This window comes from Accipiter gentilis, chromosome 24 (genome assembly GCF_929443795.1).
Source record: "Accipiter gentilis chromosome 24, bAccGen1.1, whole genome shotgun sequence".
NCBI lineage: Eukaryota > Metazoa > Chordata > Aves > Accipitriformes > Accipitridae > Astur > Astur gentilis.
This window is the reverse complement of record NC_064903.1, coordinates 279,477-298,949: the sequence shown is the minus strand read 5'-3', so window position 1 is coordinate 298,949 and position 19,473 is coordinate 279,477. Positions and strand designations below refer to the sequence as shown.

The window sequence follows — 19,473 nt, the reverse complement described above, 5'->3', positions numbered from 1 at the left end:
AGACTCCTCCTTCCGTCGCCTCACCCGCACCTACAGGGCCACCGACAGCATCTTCAGCCCTGAGCTGACGGCGGCCATGGAGGGAGCAGTGGAGCACCAGGGCCGTGTCGGGGAGGAGATCTGGATGCCCAAGGAGTCAAGCCCGTATGCCATCCACAAGATCAAATCAGCCACCAAGTAAGAACTGGAAGAAAATGGCCAGAAAGCAGCAGGGAGCAGAGGCTAAGTGGGATCTGACATTGGAGATACACAAGAGTTTGGGCTCCCTGGGGCGAGTGGGCATCCTGAGTGGCAGCAGTGCCATGGCAGCCCCAGCGTGGCCATCAACCCACCACTCCACCAGCCTGGAAACCGCTAACCCTGGGGGTAAGATGTGGTCCCTGGGTGTGATGAGGGGCTGCAGGATGGCTCATGGGGCCTCTGGCTCCTTTGCCACAAACACACCACTAACCCTAAGCTAACCTCCCCATTCTCAGCTCGCATCGGCTGGCTCTAGTACTTAACCCTGCTCAGCCACACCGAGCCTACCCTGAGCCTTCCCAGGCTGTTTGCGCCTGTTTCATCTTGGATGCTGGCTTCCACCACTGGTGCTGCAACACCCAGCACTCAGGCAGCATGCCAGTGGCAGAGATGCAGAAATGGCCAGGATGTGGGGAGGATGCAGGCAGAGCAGGTGGGAGAGCACCACAAGCATCACCCCGCATAGCCCTACCATGCTGCGTGCCTTGCAGCCCTGGTATCCCCAGGGGAGCTGCACCGCGGGTCTGGGGCAGCTGGCAGCTTGGCACAGTGCTGGTTCTCACCTCCCTGTGGGCATTCAGGAGCTCTGTCACCCAGCATTGCTCTGTGCTTTCCTTCATGCTTCCCCCGCTGGCAAGAGATCCCCGGGATTAACTTGCTGGGGCTTTTTCCAGTAAATAAATGCAACAGCTCATAGATGCAATGTCCCTCCCTGACCTCTGCCATTAATAGTGAGAAAGGAGGAAAAAGGAAGTGGCAAAGCTCAGCCCTCCCTGTGCAGATCAGCTCCTTGCCTCCTGCCGGTGTTTCTGGCGCTGGGCCATAGGGAACAACAAGTTGGGCCTGTTTTAGCATGGGAAAGGATAAGGTTTAGCCTGGGGAAGGGAAAGGGGGGCAAAGCAGTCCATGTGGATCCCATGAACGACTCTTCCCTGCCCTTGCTCCTTCTCTTGAGCCTGAGGCTCTCTATCTGGTAAGCAATCCTGGAGCGAACGTCCCTAGATGCCATGCAGAGGGGCTTCTTGGCAGCCCCACGGTACCAGGGAGCCAGGCAGGGTCTGGCGGCTGCTCCAGCTGCAAAAGGCAGTGTGGGCTCTGTAGTGCTGTGGGAAGGAGCTGGATGGAAGCAGTGACCCAGCTCTTCTCATGATAGGGACGCTCCAGGCACCGATGCTCTTGAGGTAGCGCGTAGTGGGGTCTATTTTTCTATCCACCACAGTGTAATAAGTGCCTAGGCTGGGTGCAGCCAGAGTGGGCTGTGGGGGACATCAGTGCACCCCTTAACCCAGCTGCTGGCATTGGTGGTCTGCCAGGGGCCAGGGAGGCACCAGCCCGATCTCTGTGGTCCTGTGGTGGATGCTCTCCTGGTGCAGAGCCGAGTGTCATGGCAATGCAGCAGCCTTGCACTCCTGCTCCAATTAAGGGGCCCAAGGACTGGCATCCTGCCTGATCTGGGGGGTTGCTGAGGGATGGCAGAGCCCAAGGAAAGTTTGGGAGGGTGTCACCTCAAACCGGCCCCCAGCATCCTTAGATGCCAGACAGGACTGAGACCACTGACTTGCCTCCATGCTTGGACAGCTGACGCAGCTCCTGCTGCAGACCCACAGCATTCGCCTTGCAGGGTCCACTTCTTGTTTGCCCTATCTTTCCTCCAGTACCCCCTGATGGCCAGGTGGGATTTCGGCATGTGTGGTGCAAGCAGCACCAGGCTTCCCAAAAGCCTCCCGAGGAGCTCCAGGACAGCAGCGCTGTGGGGACTGGAAAAGCTGGCTTCCCCCTGACAAGCCTGGGCAGGATGGGCAGATGCAGACCCATCCCAAAGCGGGCAGCTTGCCCAAGCCCTCGCAGAGCCACAGGCAGACTTGGATGGGGGTTTTTGGCTGAGGATCTTATCCCACAGGCTGATGCACCATGTTTCCATTGGCAGTGGGATGTGCCCCAGCTCTGCCTGGTGAGTATGCACCCAACTTGTATTTTTGGCTGGAGTATGTGCTGCCCCAACATGCACAAGGAGAGGCAGACACCTGGATTCCACACTGATGGTGAGTGAACCTCAGGGAGCTCCCAGGCCACGGACGGCAGCGGTGGCACTGGGGGAGCTGAGGCTGGAGAGGACAAGTGGCCAAGGAAGAAACAAGATGGGCTGGAGCTGCAGCAGCCCTGACTGGTTTGGGGGCCTGAAGGTACCTGAGATCTGTGGGACCCAGGTTTAAACCCCTGCCAGCCCTGCAAGCACCCCTCACCCATGCCACACCCCAAAGCTGTTCTGCTGCTCCTGGGTGTCAACGGCCCCAGTTCTTTCTGCTAGAGATGTGGCAGAGCTGCCTGTACGTGGCCCAAGCTGCCCCACTTGTCAGCAAGGAGAAAGGACTGATCCTGCCCGCATGGCCCCTGGGCAGCAGGTTTAAGTCCCCTCAGATGCTGGCACTGGGATGTTCCCCTAGCAAGGGGATTGATCCCAAAGGATTTCCTTGGGTTAAACTTAGGGATCTGGAAGGTTTTGCTGGGAATGTGCCAGCTGGGGGAAGCTCTCCTCTGCTGCAGCGCTGAGCTCTGCCAAGCTTACCTTGATGGGGGGGGGGGGGGGGGGGGGGGGTGGAGTCAGTCCTTTGAGCCTGAAGCTTGGTGCAGTGCTAAAAGCCCCCAAGAGCTGGAGAGGGGAAGGGACCTCTGCACAACAGGTGGCACATGTGCCACCTGCCATCCCAGTCCCCAAGGGAATGGGGATCAGGTCAGAGCATCCCCAAAGCCTCTGGGACAACAGGAGCAACTCAGATGGTGTGCGGGCCCAGTAACAACCACCCCGTACAAGCAGGGCAGCTCCTGCCCTTGGAGCCACCTTTTGCTCCCACCAGCCCAGCTCAGCATCCCAGTTGAGTTCAGGCGATGGGCATGGGGTGGGTGCCTCCCACCCTGGGGCTGCAGGCAGGGGTTACCTCTGTCCCCCGGCAGCCGCTGCCACCCCTGCTCCCCCAGCACTTGTCATGGCCAGCTATCACATGGATGTTACTCAACACCTCCATCCTCCTTCCAGAAAACAAGACACTGGAGGGGGTGACTGGCTGGGGGCTCCTCACTGCAGAGGTCAACCCCACCTCTTTCTGATCTCAGCTGGGGATGAAAAGCAGACAGTTCCTCTGAGAGCAACTGAGCCAGTGGAAGAGCCCAGGATGGACCCTCCTGGGTCCCCCAAGCCCAGCAGGCAGGAGCAGAGGGCAGGGGAGGAGGCAAGAGGGACAGACCCCTTCCCCCAGCCATGATGCAAGGGCTTTTTGGGGCAAGAGGCTTTCTTCCTGGCCACCCTATTAAACAGCACCCACTCATGCCCTGTTTGAGGCTGTGTCTGCAGCAGCAGGTTGTAGCCCTCAGAGCTCAACCGACAGGGATGAACTGGTGGCTGCTCGTGCCATCCCTGCCTGGCCAGGCATGACAGATGTGCTTGACCCCTTAAGCACATTCCCCATAGTTTGGTTCAGGCTCCAAAGGAGGTAAAGGCCTGAGCCATAGCCAGGTCAACAACTCTAGTTTCAATCAGCTCTCTGAAAACCTACAAAGGAGCAGGGTGACACAATGAGCAACAAAGCCTATGAGCTTGGAACACTGATCATGCAATTAACACATGAATAGCGTGTGGCTTTTCCAAGACCCATTTATCAGGGAGCAAAGTTAGTTGTGGGTACAAGGAGTCTTGTGCATACCTTTCCCATCGCATGTAACTTGACTATGAGACAACCACTTTATCCCATAAATATGGCAGCCTGAGTGAGCCTCCTTTGAGCTCTCCCTGCTAGGCAGCGTGGCTGGTGATCTCCCCTTGAGCTGGGATGCCTCCCAAGGTTGCTCCTCCAGGCAGAGAGACCTTTTACCAATGGCAGATCTTTGGTGAGCGACTGACATCACACATAACCTTGTAGTGTGGTAGCTCTGATTTGTGCCTTGGTAACTTTTGACTCTGCCTTGGTCCTTTTGAATCATGGTTCCAGCACAGCAATAGAGCAAGCCTTGCCATCAAACTTTGTTAAATTGCGCTTTTATGACATCATGTTAAAACCCCTTTAAGCGATCTAAATCTCCCATTTGTGACACCAGGTCATAGGAGCTGCATGGCCAGCCCAGGGTATACCCTGCCCCCCAAACCAGAGACCCCCCCAACCCGGTGAGAAAGGGCAACCCCAGTGTCCGGGGTGTGTGTGGGGGGACGACACGCCATAGGGGGTGACCCACAGCCCTGGCTGCGAGCAGAGGAAGCAGGAAGCGGGCCGGGGGCGGGGTGGGCGGCTAGGCCCAGAGTGCCTGTGGAGGTCACTCCATCCCCCCCATGAAGGGCGGGAGAGCCGGGGCTGCTCCCCCGGATCTCCGGGTCCCACCAGGCCATGGTAGGGGGTGGCGGAGGAGCGGCCGCTCCTCTACCGGCACCATGCCTTGCCTGCTGGCTGCCATGACACACCCCCCCCCAGCGGTCCCCGCGAGACGGATTTAAACGGCAACCCGTCACACCAATCACCACCCGCCTCGGCCGGCCGGCCCGCCCCGCCCCCGCTGCAAGTTCGCTCTTCTATTGGTCGCCGGGGCTGAATTTTAAACCTTGCCGCCCTGCCCCTTAGCAACCGCATCCCTACCCGCTCGCCGATTGGCCGCCGCCTGGCACCGCCCCGCGCTCTGATTGGGCGACGCTCGGCCAGTGCTGGCCATCCGCTGCAGAACTGCTACTTTCAAAAGAGCCGGGGCCGGCTGCGGGGTGGCGGCGCAGGTGAGTGGGGGGCTTCGGCTCCTCCGGGGCTTCGGCTCCTCCGGGGATGGCACTTGGGGGGTGGCTGCTGAGTGGGGGCCTCCTGAAGGCTTTGCCCTTCCCTCCCCCGAGGGTGACGATTCCTCGTTCCCCACCCATATACCCGTTCCCCAGTGCCCCGGGGGCTGGCAGGGGTGGAGACCCCTGTTGCGGGGGGTCCCGCTCCCGTGGGGTGCCGAGGTACCCCTGAGCCTACTTTCCACCCCGGGTGTTGTGGCGGTGGGGGAGGACTAAGGGAGTGGGAGCTCTTGCATCCTTCCCTGGGATGCAGGGAGCTGGAAACTGCCCCTCTTCCCCCCCGCCTCCCCTGCCCCTGCTCCCAGCAGGACCCTTTTGGTGGGGATCGTGCGGCTCCATGTCCCCCCCTCTCCCCTGGGAAGAGCACACCAGCCCTTCCCCACGCCCCTAGCCAGACCTGCACCCTCCCTGGCGTTGTCTCAGGCCACCATGCGCCTGCCGCGCTCAGGGAGGGGCTTGGAGTCTGTCCCTGCTGCACTACCCCCCAGGAGGAATGAGTGCCCCATAGTTCTGCCCCTAGCCCTTGAGAGTGTCTCTGGGGGCAGGCAGCTGCCTGCATCAAGCCCTGCTCTGCTCCCAGCTTGCTCACAGAGGCAGAGGGAGAAGATGCCGTTGCCACGCAACGCCAAGATGCTGAGCACCAAGCAGTCCCGAGCGGGCAAGGTGGGCCCTGCTGCAGCAAATCCCAACCCTGAGAAGGTGAGTCCCAAGCCAGGCAAGGGGTGTGGGGGGGCTCCTGTGAGGCAGCTGGCCCCCCATCTTCAAACAGCCTCTATTGCAGGAGGAGAGCTGTCAGGCCAAGAGATCTCCATCCTCACCCCAGGGTGGGCCCAAGAAGAGGTCGGCGTTTGGTGACATTACCAATGTGAGTGCTGCTGTGGGTGCAGGGGCTTTGGTGCCCCCTGTGAGCCCCCATGGGAGTGGGGCTGGGTATCTCCTCCAGCACACAGAGTGGGGGTGTCCCATGCCCTGTCAGCAGGATGGCAGGTCTCCCTCCAGGGCACTCCTTGCTTCCCTCAGTGTACCCCTCTGTATATCCCCATTCTCACCCAAACAGGCTCACAAGAACCAGGTGGTGGCAGGGAAGAAGGAGGCTGTGAAAGTGGCACCGCACAAGGCACAGAGGGCCCATGCTGCCCTGGGGGTTGCCAAGAACAATGAGATCAACCTGAAAAAGTGAGTAGCCAGGGGAGAATGGAGATGGGGGCAGGTGCTGGGGCAGGGGGGATGCTGCAGGGCCAGCACCTGCAAACCTGTCCCATGGGGAAGAACAAGCAGTGGTGGGGGCTTCCTTTGGCCAATGGAACCAGATGGGGAGGGCAGACAGTAGATAAAATGGCCCCAGGTTGTGCCATGGGAGGTTTGGATTGGATATTGGGAAAAATGTTCACTGGAAGGGTTGTCAAGCATTGGAACAGGCTGCCCAGGGAAGTGGTTGAGTCACTATCCCTGGAGGTATTTAGAAGATGTGTAGACAGGGTGCTTAGGGACATGGTTTAGTGGTGGACTTGGTTGGCAGTGTTAGGTTTATGGTTGGACTCAATGATCTTAAAGGTCTTTACCAACCTAAATGATTCTGAGAGTCTCTATGGGGATATTTTAGGGGTTGTTTAGCCCTTCCTGAAGCAGCAAGGGGCTTGGGAGAACCCCTTTCAGCCAGATGTGGCCTCCTCCCAGCAATGATTTGTGCTCTTGTCCTGTCCAGATCAATGAAGAAAACTCCCACGACAGAGGCTCCTACAGAGCCCAAGGAGGATCCTGTAGAGGAGCTGGTGCCTGCACAGGTACTGAATCCCTCCGAGGATAGGACAGGGACCCTGGACTGCAGCCTGGCCCCCAGTCTCATCTTGATGGTCTATGGGTGCCACTGGTGATACTGGAGCACCAGGCAGTGCTTTGGACTTCAGAGATATTTGGGCCAGTGTGATGGGAAGCTGGGGAGGGGGGTAAACCCCTCCCACCTTCTTCCTTCAAAAGATCTCCTATGGGCAAGAGTGGGGGTGGGGGCTGCATGGTGATGGGGGCAGATGGGGAAGGGGGTACTGAGGTGCAGCAGCCTTGCCCTGAAGGGGTGACCAGCACCCACAGAGATCAGAGCCTCCCCTTTACAGCTGCCTCCTTCATCCCACCAGCTGCCAGCTGTGGAGGACATAGACAAGGAGCAGCTGGGTGACCCCTATGCCAATGCAGAGTATGCCAAGGAGATCTTTGAATACATGCGGGAAAGAGAGGTGAGTGATGCCTGGCCAGGGGGTGGCAGCCCTGTCTGGGGAAGGGGTGACTGTGTGGGTAGGGCCACCTGCTTGCTCAGAGGTTCTGAGCTCCTGGCAGGGGCCTGCATGGGGCAGGAGGGGGCTTGTTTGAGGATGGTGGTGTCTGGTGAGTCCCTGACAGCTGGTACCTTGGCAGGAGAAATTCATGCTCCCTGACTACATGGCAAAGCAGCCAGACATCAGTGGGGACATGCGTGCCATCCTGGTGGACTGGATGGTGGAGGTACAGGTACGTGGGCATGGGGAAGGGGGCATGGCCTTCTGCAGAGCAGCCCCCCACTCTGCCTTTGGTGTGTGGGACCTCAGTACACCGGTAGAGGCTCCTGTGAGTGTCCCTAGTGCAGAGCTGAACTTCCCCCTTCCCGGGCTGGGGATGAGCCTGCATCCCTCCCTCCAAACCTGGACCCATGGGCACCTCTGGCCCTTGTGAGGGAACCTGGGGTGGCCAGGCAGAAAGACCTTCTGCCTGACACCCCCTCCTGTCCCCCTGTCCACATCCTTGCAGGAGAACTTTGAGCTGAACCATGAGACGCTGTACCTGGCTGTGAAGCTGGTGGACCACTACCTGGTGGAGGTGGTGAGCATGAGGGACAAGCTGCAGCTCATCGGCTCCACCGCCATCCTCATCGCCTCCAAATTTGAGGTGACTCCTTGTGTGTTGTCTTGGGATGCTGAGGCAGACGGGGCTGTGCCTCTCTGGTCCCTGTGGTTTATTGGAGAAGGCCAGGTCCACGCGGTGCCAGACCACTGCCCTGAGAGCTGCTGGGGTGACATGTCTGTCCTCATGTTACTCCTTATCTCAAGGGCTGCAAATGCAGTCCTAGTGGGCTGGATCCTGTCTCCTGGTGTTGCTGAAGACCTGGCTCCTCACTGGTCTCCAGACGCCACCAGGACAGCTGAGTTCACCTCATGCAAGCAAGGCTTGGAATTAGAGCTAAGGGCTGGGGTAGTATAGACAACACACAAGCCCCACAGTCCTTTCAAGGTCTGGTAGGGCATGAGCCCTTACAGGGCTCACAGACTGATAGGATTTCCTGAGTGTTGCCAGGATGAGCCCCTGTCAGGATGCTGAGCAGTTGTGCCCCCGCAGGAGCGGTGCCCACCATGCGTGGATGACTTCCTCTACATCTGCGATGACGCCTACAAGCGGGAAGAGCTCATTGCTATGGAGATGAGCATCCTCAGCACCCTCAAGTTTGACATCAACATTCCCATCCCCTACCGGTTCCTGCGACGCTTTGCCAAGGTGGGTGCAGCAGAAGGGTGGGCTGGTGTCAAGGTACCTCCAAGCAGCCCTTGTGTTGGCTCCTTGGGGCGGCAATGTGAATCCCCAGGGCCCTGAACTCCCAGCTGGCAGCAAGGAGAGCTTAGCCAGGACCCCCCCCCCCCCCAACAGGGTTGAGGGGTGAAGATGCTGGTCTGTGACAGGCTGGGGCTGTGGGATCTGTGTCTGGTGCCCCAGGGGCAGCACTCTAGATACCAAAAAGGTTGGAGGGGAGCAGTGTTTCTCAAAAGGCTAAGCCTTTCCCTGCCTGCCTGGCTGCAGTGTGCCCGTGCCACCATGGAGACACTGACGCTCGCCCGCTTCCTCTGTGAGATGACCCTGCAGGAGTATGACTACGCCCGGGAGAGCCCCTCGAAGCTGGCTGCCAGCTGCCTGCTGCTGGCACTCACCATGAAGAACCTTGGTGGCTGGGTAAGCACCTGCCCAACCTGCTGTCCCTGCTGAGGTACCCTGGGAGGCAGCATGGGGTTGCAGGAGTGGATCAGCTGGTGTGCAGGGGTGATGTGCTGAGGCTATGCTCAGATTTGAGGGGCTGGAGAGGGAAGATGATGGCTGTTCCATCACTGTGAGGACCCAGCTCAGCCCTGTTGTCCCTTTGCAGACCCCCACACTGGAGTACTACAGTGGGTACCGCTCCCAGGACCTGCATCCCCTGGTGAAGAGGCTGAATTTCCTGCTCACATACCAGCCCCATGACAAGCTGAAGGCTGTGCGCACCAAGTACTCGCACAGGTGAGTATCACAGGGCTCTGCCTCATGCCTGCCCGTCCATGGAGGGTGGCACTACCAGCACATACCCTTGGGTGCTGCAGAGAGCTGGGGGCCCTGGGGGATGGGTGTCAGGGCTGTGGCTGAGTTCTAAGCCACTGTGGTTCTCTTCAGGGTCTTCTTTGAGGTTGCCAAAGTCACACCCATGGACATGCTCAAGCTGGAGGAGATACTGAAGAGCTGCTAGCCCTGTATCTGTAAATAGCCTGTAAATAGTTGGGTGCTCTCTGGCAGGGGAGCACCATGTACATAAATAATAGCAATTTTAAGTGAAGGGGAGGGGGGGGAAAAAAGAGTCCTGTGTAGCTGTCAATAAAATGCTTTGTCTTACATGCTGGTGGTGGCTGCTGGGACGGGTAGGGGATGGTGGTGGAGTTTATGCTGAACCCCTGAGCTGTTGGAGCAAAGGGTGAGAGTAGGGGCCATTTGCATGATTGAGAGCAGGAACCTGAGGGGTGAAGGCTGGAAGGGGCTGGGCCCCACTTCCCCCGCCCCTTGCCTTCCCCCAAGTAATGACATTACACAAGCAGCAGCAATGAGTATCTTTTCTCCAAATATTTACACAGCTTAAATACCCATGTGGGGAAGGGGGATCTTTGCTTTGGCCCCAGCTTGGGCACACATGTGGCAGCCCAAGCTCCTGTAGTGACCCTGCTGTGGGCTGGACTAGAGGTCATGCCACGTTGCCTACGGGGCTAGACCTCTGCTTTAGTGTTTCCAGCCCCACAGGCTCAGGGAGAAGCAGTGGCTCCAGAGACACCAAGGGACAAACAGACAAAGCAAGGCAAGCAGGGGGGCTCCACATACATGGGGCACAGCAGGGACCTGGAGCCCCCCTGCCTGACCCCTGGTCCCTAGGGGCAGCACCCAGCATATAGGCTGGACTGCTGCCCTACCGCCAGCCTAGGGTGGGTTGCTGAGCTCCTTAATGGCCTGGAGGATTCTCTTCATGTGGCCCACTTTGGTGATCCCCAGGTCCTGCAGGAAGGACAGAGGGGAGCTGATGTGCTTGTGGGGAGCCAGCCCTCAGTTCTTGCTGGCAGGGAAGCTGCAGGGTGGAGGATGAGGCTGCAAAGCCCAGCTCCCCATGCTCTCCCTGCCAGAGCATCGTCCTTGCTAGGAGCCCTCTGTCTGCTTGCAAGCATGTCCCCATGCCTTCGTGTAGGAGAGGGCATGGTGCTGTTGATCCTGCTTCGGGCAGGTGTACAGAGCCTTGCAAGCTGGAGGGCCAGGGTCAACCCCCTCCCCTCCTTCCAGCCCCTGTGTGCAAGCTAAGCAAGCAGTGCAAGCTCAGCCCTGCAGGGCTGGGGCCAGGTGCAGGGTCAGCACCTGCCTTTCCCCCTGCCCTGAGGGATGGGGAGAGGAGGGATGGAGGACACTGTGCTCTCCAGGGCTAGGGGTCCCTCAGGGGGCACAAGGGGTGTTGTACCTTCAGGTCTCTCCTCTCCAGCAGGATCAACTCAGAGCCCTGGATGTCATGCCGGACAAAAATGTCTCTGTACTCCCCTAAACCGAGTGCTTCCAGCCAAGCTGCCACCTCCTCGGAGCCCCACTTGTCTGCTAGCAGGGAGGAAAACCACAGAGGTGGACTGGGCCCCCGCAAAGGCAGCCAGATGCAGCAGGGCAGGCAGCAGGCAGTGGTGGTGGCAGGCTGCAGCCAGCGTCCCCTACCCCCAGCTCTGGCAGGGCCAGAGGCCACAGCAGGCTCAGGCTGGAGACGTTTCTCCTCTCCTTAGCTTACTTACGGAGCATCCGAGGCTCTTTCCGTCAACAAGATACCCACCCACCCCCAGCCCTGGGGCAGGGACTTACCTGAAGGACTGAGCTGTACCATAGCCCCCTTCTCCCCTTGCAGTGGTATTGGAGTGACAGGGGCAGGGAGCTCCGCATGTCCATTAGCAGAAAAATTAAGCTCTAAGGGGCTGTTGGTGACAAAGGTGACATCCCCAGGCACCCAGGATAGGCCCTGTCCCCCTTCCAAAGGGTCCCTCCAGAGCATGCCCAGGACAGGAGGCTGACGGACAGGTCAGCATGTGGGGGTGCCTACTAGTGTGGGCTGCGTCTGTCTCCCTCCCTGGTGTGTCGTCTGCTTTACCTGGGAGTGTGCTGTTCGTCTTCGGCCTTTGCACCTTGTCCTTCTCCTTCCTGGGCTTGGGGATGTTGAGGCGAAGCTTGAAGCTGCCCTTGTTGGTGCTGCCAGTGCTTTCCTGCGAGAAGCCAGGCTGAGCTGAATGCTGCAGCCCCCATGGGGCCACCCAGTGGGCTAAGTTCTTCCCCCCTCCCACCCAGTCCCTGTGCACCCACCTCCTCAGCAGGGTGGGCAATGGGCCCCAGCCAGTGGATGTCTAGCAGCCTCTGCAGCTCCTGGCCCAGCACACTCAGGGGGCCGTGCAGTGCCTCCTCCTCCTGCGGTGAGTCCAGCTGTGGGGGACAGGGACCATCCCCAGCCCTGCTGCCACCCCCAGAGGTGCCAACCAAGGGCACGGGCCCCTCTGTTGGGGGACTTGGGGTGCTCTCTGGCCCCCCACTCACCGCCTTCCCTTCCAGGAACGCCCTGGTCTCGGCATACAGCTCCTTGATGCTCAACACCACCTCCACAGCCGCATTCCTGCTGAGAAACTGGGGGGGGCATGGAGAGGTGACCCCGAGCAGCAGGGCCCCAAGGCGGACAGGTGAAGGTTGCCTTGCACCCCCAGCCCTAGCTCACCTCCGAGGTGCCAGTGGCTTTGTTGGAGAGGGCTTCACTCAGCGCCAGGGAGCTGGTGTTGACAGCGTGTGCCAGCTCCTGCTCCACAGCTTTGTGAGCCTTGGCTGCCTCATGGATCCTGCAGGAGAAAGGGACTGGAGCTGCCAGGGCTCGATGGGCAGCATGGGACTAGGAGACCCCTGTAGCTCTGGGTGGCCATAGCAAAGTCCTCGCCCACCCGTGCCCACCACATCCCCATCCTGCAGCCTGACCTGGCGATGAGGGTCTCAGCAACCCGTGAGACCTGCTGCAAGAGGCTGCTCTCCTCCTCGGTCAGGTACTCCATGGACTGCTGGGAGCTGAGCCGTGGCCGGGCAGTCGCTCGGTAGCTCTCCCCCTTCTGCTTGTCCTCCCAGGACTTGAGGGTGCTTTCAAATGCCTGCAGGGGACATGGAGATGGCCCCCTTCAACCTGTCACACCTCCTTGTGCCCCAGCCTGGCCCTGCTGCGCAGGCTGTGCAACCCTGAGCTCACCCGGTCCCTCGTCAGCATCTGGGCTCGGTTCTTGTGCTGGATCTTGATGATACCGGGTGGCTGGATCCAGGCTTCTCCATCCACCTGCACAGGGACGCCCTCATCCCCCCGGATGGTAATCTTCACCACGCGGCACTGTGGGGCAGACAGCACGGGGTTGGCATCATGGCTGGCACTGTGCCACTGGCTTCAGCTGCCGTGCTGGGGCTGAAAAGCCTCCCAGCGCTGTGCCAGAGCCAGCCAGGCGCCCAGCTCAGCCACACTGCCTCAGGTTCTGCTGGTGCCCCAAAAGCTTTATGGCACCACAGAGGGTCCCTTGTCCCTACCTGCGCGATGCGATGGTGCTGGAGGTTGATGACCCGTGACACAGCCATCTGGATGCTGCCGAAGACGGCTACCACCTCCAGCTTCTTGTCATCAAAGGATGGAGCCCCGAAGTTCTGTAGAGGATCACTACAAGTGAGACTCCCAAACTGGGCTCATTTTGGGAGCCAGATTTTCCCCCCCATGTGTGCCCAAGGCAGGGACATCCCAGACCCCTGCCAAGGGCTCCCAGGTTCCCAGGGAGCATGGGAAGGACGTCATGCCCCCCTTCCCCACCCTGCAGTGCTGGCACTCACATTGTCCTCCTTGGTGCCTCCCCAGAAGTTGATGCCTCCAGCGTAGCTGGGGATGTTGAGGACAGCGATGCCCTGCAGGCTGGGCAGCGAGATGGGCACCCCATCGCACTGCAAGAGAGGGCTGAGCCTGAGGGCCGCTGCGCCACCCCCCCACCCCCAGCCTATCCCTGTTCCCACTGTTGCCCCATACCTCCAGCTGCACCCGCTGCTCCAGGTTCTTGTAGGTGCGCTGCAGGAGCTCCTTCGTGCCCAGTACCCCATACCACATCATGTTCTTGGTGCGGCTGCTGCAGGGTGAAGTGGGGCAGGTGAGAGGGGCTGCACCTTCCACGGGGCACTGGGCTGAATCAGCCGGCCTGGACTGCTGGCCCTGTGCCTGCCTCAGTTTCCCCATTCCCAGAACAGGGGGTCTGCCCATTGCCTCCCGGGAGATGCAGGCTGCAGCATGTGGCACCCAGACGTGCACCCTTCCACCCAGCATGGCAATGTCTCCTCTATCCAGGTGCAGAGTGTGTAAATCCCACCAAGTCCTCCTGTACCCATTCACACACCCGGGGGGCCACCAGCAGCCAGAGCCTCACAGCAGCCCTCCCCCTTCCCAGGGCGGGGGTTTGCAATCTGCCACCCACCCAGGGGTGCTCACCCCAGCACTATGGCACTGGGTGCAAGTGGAAAACCTGCCACAGGAAGGGGTCCCCCGCCAGGCACAGCACCCCCAAGCCAACCCCATGGCTCCTGGCATCCTGATGGTCCCTCCTGGTGCAGGCACTGGAGAGCTGGGGGGGGAAGGGGGGGGGAAGTGGGGGGTGGGAGGGTGTACATGTTTCTTCCAGGGGAATCTGGGGGGGTTCAGCCAACCTGCACTTCTTGGGGTGCTCATCCCGTTTGTTGTTGAACTCCAGGGAGATCTTCGCATCCAGGCCAATGCCAAAGTAGTTATTCATGACACATTTCTCAGAGAAGTGGCTGAAAGCAGCAGACAGGGCAGGTGGGTTGGGAGGCAGCTGCACACAGGCAACTGCTGGGCTGGCACACTGGGGCATGAGGTATAAAATCCACCGGTGCTGCGGTGTGAGCTCCTGGAGGGGTTGGTGCTGGGAAGCCTGACCCAAGCCAGCAGGGATGGGTGGACCACCCCTCATTCCCCAGGGTGGGACACCCATGGTACACCTAGGACCTGCCTGCACTGTGGGGGTGCGGGGAGCCCTCAGCTCCCAGCAAGAGCATGGTGCTGGTCAAGGGGCTGGCAGCAAGAGATCCTGCACTGGGCATATGCAGTCTTCCCCACCGTGGGCACTGCTGAGCCAGGGAGGGCTGAGCACCAGGGATGCCACACTGGTGGGCAAAGGATGCCCCAGCAGCCATCTCCAAGAGGCAGCGTGGTCCCAGCTCTGCTCCTACTCTGTGATGGGCGGCAAGGGTGGGCCAGGGTCCCCGGAGCGGGCAGGACTGCAAACTCACAGGGTGCTGGGGTCTTCTGGAAACTGCAAGCTGCCGAAGGTGTCTGGCCGGTCCAGGATGATGGAGGAAGACGCGGAGGTCACTGTCTCCCGCCGGGAGCCTGGCCGGAGGAGAAGAGGAGGCAGCTGCTGAACTGACTCTTACCCTGACCCCATCCCATGGCTCACCCCCATCCCCCCCCAAAAAAGATGCCCCCCCTTGGCATCTTACTGAGCCTCTCCTCCTCCTTGTTGAGCTCCTCTGAGCTGTCCTTCTTGCTGGGGCCTGCGCTGCCCCGGTAGGCTTGGGTCTGCTTGTTCTGCTCATCCACAGCTGGATGCAAAGAGGGGCACGACAGTGAGTCTGGGCAGCCCCATGGCCCTGTGCCCTCTCCCTGGGTCAGCCTTGTGAGCTCATGCCAGGCAGGGCCCAGGGTGGCACCTCTGCCCTGCGTTGGGGACCTTCCTCAGCCACGCCAAGCATCAGAGAAGGGCTGATGCCCTTGGACTGCACAGCACTGCTGCCAGCCCAAGGATTCATATGGGGAAACCAAGGCACAGGTCCAGCACCAACCTGTGGTGGCTCCGCAGCCCGTGCCAGGCTGTTGCAGTGCCACACGAGCTGCCAGTCCCTGCCACCCCCTCACCTTTCTCTGCCTGCTCAATGATTTGCCGCAGGGCTTTCTTCAGGCTGTTTGCCCGCAGCATGAGCTGCTCCTTGGATTTGAAGATGCGAGGCATGGGGCTGGGGTTGAAGCTGCCACCTTTCTCCTGGTCCTTGGTGTCAGCAGGGGTGGCCTGCGCCATTCCTTCGGGGACCACAATGGCCTGAGCCTCCTCGTTCAGCTCCCGCACCAGCGAGTCCAGCTTCTCATTCAGCATGGCGCACTGTGGGACGCCCACCACGCTCAGCACCCTGGCACAAGCTGCTGCCCCCGACCAGTACTGGGTGCTTCCCTGGGCACCTTGTGCTTGCCTGGGCACCCATAGCACCTGGGCATCCCAAGCGTGAGGGCACCCCATCTTTGTCTAGGCACTCCATGCTTGACTGGGGACCCTGAGTGCCTGGGCACCCCATGCTTCCCTGGGCACTCTAAGTGTTGGGGAACCCTGTGTGCTTAAGACACTCCAAGCTGGCCTGGGCACCCCAAGTGTCTGGGCACCTCAGGCACAGCACACCCCGATGCATGCACAGCAAGGGCATGAGCCGCTGGAGCAGATGCCGCCAGCCCCTCCACTGCCTGGGGGCTGTGCCACCCAGCATGCCCCAGCCCTCCAGCTCCCCAGCAACCCACCTTCCGCGCCATCAGCTCAGCCTCCTGCTTGTTCTCTGTTGCCCTCTTGTAAGCCCGGCCAACTTCAGCCACAAAGTCATTGACAGTGCCGCAGAGGAACCTGCCGAGGGAAGCAGCAGGTGGGTAGAGAGGGGCACAGCACGGCCAGCTGGGCACAGACGCCAGCCAGGGGGCTGCTGGGATAATGCCCCCCTGCACCGGAGGGTCAGTGCTGGGGTTATCTGCTGGGCATCAGCACAGCCAGCAGCCACTGGTGGCCAGAGAGGAGACATCCTGGCCTGGGGGGAACTCGGCACCCCTGGGGACATGCCCCCAGCCCAGCAGGGGGGCTCTGGCACCCCCATCACCAGCCCCCTCCTTACTTTGCAGAGGAGATCACCACCGAGTGCTTGTCCGACTCCAGGATCTTGGCCAGGTGGAAGGCAACAGAGTCAGCGTAGTGGGAGATCTGGGCCTGGGGGGGAGAGGGGAGGACAGCTGGAGCCATGACACTCTGCCGGGTGCCCTGCTCCACGATACAGCCTTGCCCGGCCAGCCCTGGACCAGGGATGAACAGCCCTCCTCAGCCTGCTGCCCCAGCCCCAAGGGCAGCCATGCCCATGCTGCCGGGCAGAGGGGATGCTTAGCTACAGCAGGAGAGAAACTGAGGCAAGGAGTTGAGGGGGAGCACAAAGAAGAGTCCAAAATAGCCTGCCAGTAGAAGGCCAGCTCTACCTCATCCTGCTGCCTGCTCCCAAGTGCAAGTGCCAGGCTGAGACCTGCCAGACTCATTTCATCACATGCAGCCAGCTGCCAGCCCCCTCACAGCCCCAGTTTCCAAGGACCTCCAGCATAACCTCTCCCTGTGCAATCCCACCCTGCGTGCCCCCAAATCAGTTCATGGGGTGAATGGGAACCTGTCCCCCAGCTGGCCCTACCCCACCTCAAGCCCTCCATCCCCAGTGGTGCCCACCTGGATGTTGGAGTCCCCGTTCTCCTCCTCCTTCAGGGCTGGGGGGGACTGCTTGGGGGCCTCATAGGTCAGCACACTCCACCTGCCAAGCAGAGTCCATGGCTGCCTGTTGCTTCTTGGCACCCCGGCACAGGGACACATGGGCAGGGGACGAGGACGGTCTGCCTGAGAGGTGCCGAGGCTGGGAGGGTAGCAGAGAGGCACGCCATGCTCACCGGTCCAGCATCTTGGTGGTGGCCCTTTCCAGCTTCTCCAGGATCTGCAGCAGCTGAGTGTCATCATCGCACAGGCTGCCCCAGCCCAGCACCCGCGCCAGGTCATTGCCGGTCCCCAGGGGCAGGACACCCAGCTGGCACTGTGGGAGAGGGATGGGGCAGGGGGGGCTCAGAGCAGTCCCTAAGGGCACCTGCGACACCCCCAACCCTGCCATGCCCATCGCTCACAGCACCCCGGGGCACAGGGGGGGGGTCCCAGCTGCGGCGGGTGCTGGGGACCGTGCCAGCCCATGCCAGCGATGCCAGGCACTCCCGCTCACTTGCTTGTGGAGGCCAAGGGCGTCGATCTCGGAGAGCACCCAGCCCACGCTGCCATCCCCCCCGCACACCAGGATCCGGAAGGTGGAGAACTTCTGGAAGAGGCGCAGTCTGGGGGGGACAGGAGAGAGGGGCTGGGGGCTGTGCCAGGCACCCACCAGGACCCCGCCGGGGCCACCCCGGGGCACCCAGGCCGGTGCTTACCCCAGGTGCGGGCCGCCATTCATGAGGTCAAAGACTTGGGCCGGGTTGAGGAACTGCTTGAACTTGCGCAGAAACTTGACGCCCTGGTTGTCCCCGCTCTTGGAGTTGACGAAGGCCAGGAGAGGGCTGGAGCAGGTCGAGGGGCAGGTGGCCTTCCAGAAACCTGCGGCAAGTGCAAGCACGTGAGTCCCCAGCCCCGGCTCCTGCCCACCAAGGACACTGATGGAGACATCTTAGGAGAGCAGAGGCCACGTGGACACCCTGACTGCTGTGCCCGATCCGCAGGGTGCTGGGGCCAGGCAGGAGGGACAGTGATCAGGGTGCCCAGGTGATGCTGAGGGGTGGGAGGAAGAGTAAGACTTGGCAATGGGGATGGGCATGGGGATGGGGTGGGGTGGGATTGGGATAGGGATGGGCAAGGCTAGCACTAGGGCAGATCCAAGTTAAACTCCTGCTCCATCACCGTCCCTGCAGGCACAGTGTGTCACAAAGCTGACTCATGTCCCTGGCCCACCACTCTAAAAGGGGCAGTGGTGGTCAGTGCACAGGAGGCTTAGTTCCTCACTGTGCCAACAGCCCAGCTGGGACTGACCCAGCAAAACCACATGGGAATGGGGCACACTCCCACCTGGGGGTGCTCCCAGGGGTGGCACTGGCAGTCGGCATGACCACCCCCAGCTGTCAGCCCCAGCTCTGCCACCTGCTTCTACCAGGGCTCCAGCGGGGTGGGTGCGAATGACACAGAAGCCTCAGGAGGCTTGGCAGCCAGCAACATGCTTTTAAAGAAATGAGATGGGAAATTAAATGTGCCCGAGGCAGAGAGGGATCGATAGCTGGCCTGCAGCCCACACCCGCCTCAGGCACATCTTTGGCCATCCCAGTCCCCAGGCCATGGGCCGGTGCCCGCTGGCTCCTTCCCTTGGCAGACCTGGCGATGCTGCGGCACGGAAAGCATCAACCCTCGCTGCTGCTGGCACTGGCCCCGCAGCCATTGCACTCAGACCCCCATGGGGTGCGACTGGGACCCCCAGTGCTTCCAGTGCATGGGGAGTAGCATCCCCACAGCCCATGGCCACCCAGCCCCGGCATCACTCGATCTCTGCTCCCAACCTGGCTGAGTGGAGCGGATCAGCAAAAGCAAAACACCGGGGGCTGCTGAGTCAGAGCATGGGCTGCCGCAGAAGAGCCCACTGCCAGCAGCACCCACACGCTGAGGGGAGGGGGGGGGGGGGGGCTGGGACAGCACAGCAGGAGGAGGGGGGCTGAGGCCTCACTGGGCTGCTTTCCACAGTAGCAGAGCCCAGTCGGGCTTGGCAGCAGTCACAGCCATGGGCCCTGCAGCTGTGCCGGCCCTGGTTGACTGGGCTGCCACGAGAGGGACAGGGCAGAGATGCTACTGGGGAGCCAGCCACGAGCAGCCGCAGCTCTGAAGCCGGAGGAGAAGCCGCGTGATGGTTACCCTGACAGCATCCCGATGAGTAACAAGAAGCAGATGAGCCACCGGCTGAGCCGAGCAGTGAAAATCATTAAAGAATGAGGAAAGAAATATCCGGAGGAAAAGAACAGATTTTGCTCAGCAGAGGCCAGCTGGGCCCCTCCGGAGAGGGCGAGGGAGATGGCGGAGGGGTCCCCCTGGGCTGCCCATTGCTTCTCCCCAAAGCACCCCACAGCCACCTGTGCTGGGGGAAGATGTGCTCTGCACTACTAAAAAAAACAGCTGAGGTTCAGACACTGAGAAGTAACCCAAGCAAGGGCCTCATCCTGCCCTGCAAGGTGCTGAACCATTGGGGTGCAATGGAAGGCACCTCGCATCAGGGGCTCAGGGCTGCTGCCGCTG

At 60.8% G+C, this 19,473-nt stretch overlaps 2 protein-coding genes across 18 annotated transcripts in view; one reads left to right on the top strand and one right to left on the bottom strand.

Moving 5' to 3' along the window:
* The window catches only part of DGKK (diacylglycerol kinase kappa), a 43,867-nt gene that overhangs the window by 10,899 nt on the left and 13,495 nt on the right, over positions 1 to 19,473 (bottom strand). For 3 of the 11 annotated variants that reach the window (XM_049828154.1, XM_049828155.1, XM_049828164.1), the window contains 20 exons: positions 17,637 to 17,799; positions 17,435 to 17,543; positions 17,115 to 17,254; positions 16,900 to 16,981; positions 16,310 to 16,401; positions 15,948 to 16,047; positions 15,300 to 15,540; positions 14,885 to 14,986; positions 14,675 to 14,774; positions 14,072 to 14,179; positions 13,404 to 13,500; positions 13,214 to 13,321; positions 12,920 to 13,033; positions 12,594 to 12,728; positions 12,332 to 12,498; positions 12,081 to 12,198; positions 11,678 to 11,992; positions 11,469 to 11,595; positions 10,803 to 10,933; positions 9,902 to 10,351 (listed from right to left, as the gene is read on the bottom strand). In XM_049828154.1, the coding sequence (XP_049684111.1) occupies positions 10,277 to 10,351; positions 10,803 to 10,933; positions 11,469 to 11,595; positions 11,678 to 11,992; positions 12,081 to 12,198; positions 12,332 to 12,498; positions 12,594 to 12,728; positions 12,920 to 13,033; positions 13,214 to 13,321; positions 13,404 to 13,500; positions 14,072 to 14,179; positions 14,675 to 14,774; positions 14,885 to 14,986; positions 15,300 to 15,540; positions 15,948 to 16,047; positions 16,310 to 16,401; positions 16,900 to 16,981; positions 17,115 to 17,254; positions 17,435 to 17,543; positions 17,637 to 17,799 (2,624 nt within the window). In that variant the 3' untranslated portion in view covers positions 9,902 to 10,276. Of the gene's footprint in view, positions 1 to 9,901; positions 10,352 to 10,802; positions 11,296 to 11,468; positions 11,596 to 11,677; positions 11,993 to 12,080; positions 12,199 to 12,331; positions 12,499 to 12,593; positions 12,729 to 12,919; positions 13,034 to 13,213; positions 13,322 to 13,403; positions 13,501 to 14,071; positions 14,180 to 14,674; positions 14,775 to 14,884; positions 14,987 to 15,299; positions 15,541 to 15,947; positions 16,048 to 16,309; positions 16,402 to 16,899; positions 16,982 to 17,114; positions 17,255 to 17,434; positions 17,544 to 17,636; positions 17,800 to 19,473 lie in introns of those variants that run through there. The other 8 variants (XM_049828157.1, XM_049828158.1, XM_049828161.1 and 5 more) reach the window with 7 other exon arrangements.
* CCNB3 (cyclin B3) lies at positions 49 to 9,821 on the top strand. Of its 7 annotated transcripts, none has more exons than XM_049828169.1 (13): positions 49 to 366; positions 1,896 to 2,282; positions 5,628 to 5,746; positions 5,829 to 5,912; positions 6,105 to 6,223; positions 6,753 to 6,831; positions 7,180 to 7,278; positions 7,457 to 7,549; positions 7,826 to 7,963; positions 8,411 to 8,566; positions 8,867 to 9,016; positions 9,207 to 9,337; positions 9,488 to 9,821. In XM_049828169.1, the coding sequence occupies exons 1-13, from the start codon at positions 147 to 149 to the stop codon at positions 9,558 to 9,560; spliced, it is 1,848 nt and encodes a 615-aa protein (XP_049684126.1). In that variant the 5' UTR covers positions 49 to 146; the 3' UTR covers positions 9,561 to 9,821. The 7 variants fall into 7 exon arrangements, with proteins under 7 accessions (XP_049684126.1, XP_049684125.1, XP_049684124.1 ...); XM_049828168.1 differs by having other exon boundaries at positions 5,817 to 5,912; XM_049828167.1 differs by having other exon boundaries at positions 5,829 to 6,223.

What these genes read in the sequence shown, in the direction of transcription:
- CCNB3 (XM_049828166.1), top strand. Translation starts at nt 147, where the DNA reads ATGCCATCCACAAGATCAAATCAGCCACCAAGTAAGAACTGGAAGAAA. An exon ending in TGAAGAACCTTGGTGGCTGG is followed by an intron (nt 9,017 to 9,206) that starts GTAAGCACCTGC and finishes GTCCCTTTGCAG; the next exon opens with ACCCCCACACTGGAGTACTA. An exon ending in CGCACCAAGTACTCGCACAG is followed by an intron (nt 9,338 to 9,487) that starts GTGAGTATCACA and finishes GGTTCTCTTCAG; the next exon opens with GGTCTTCTTTGAGGTTGCCA.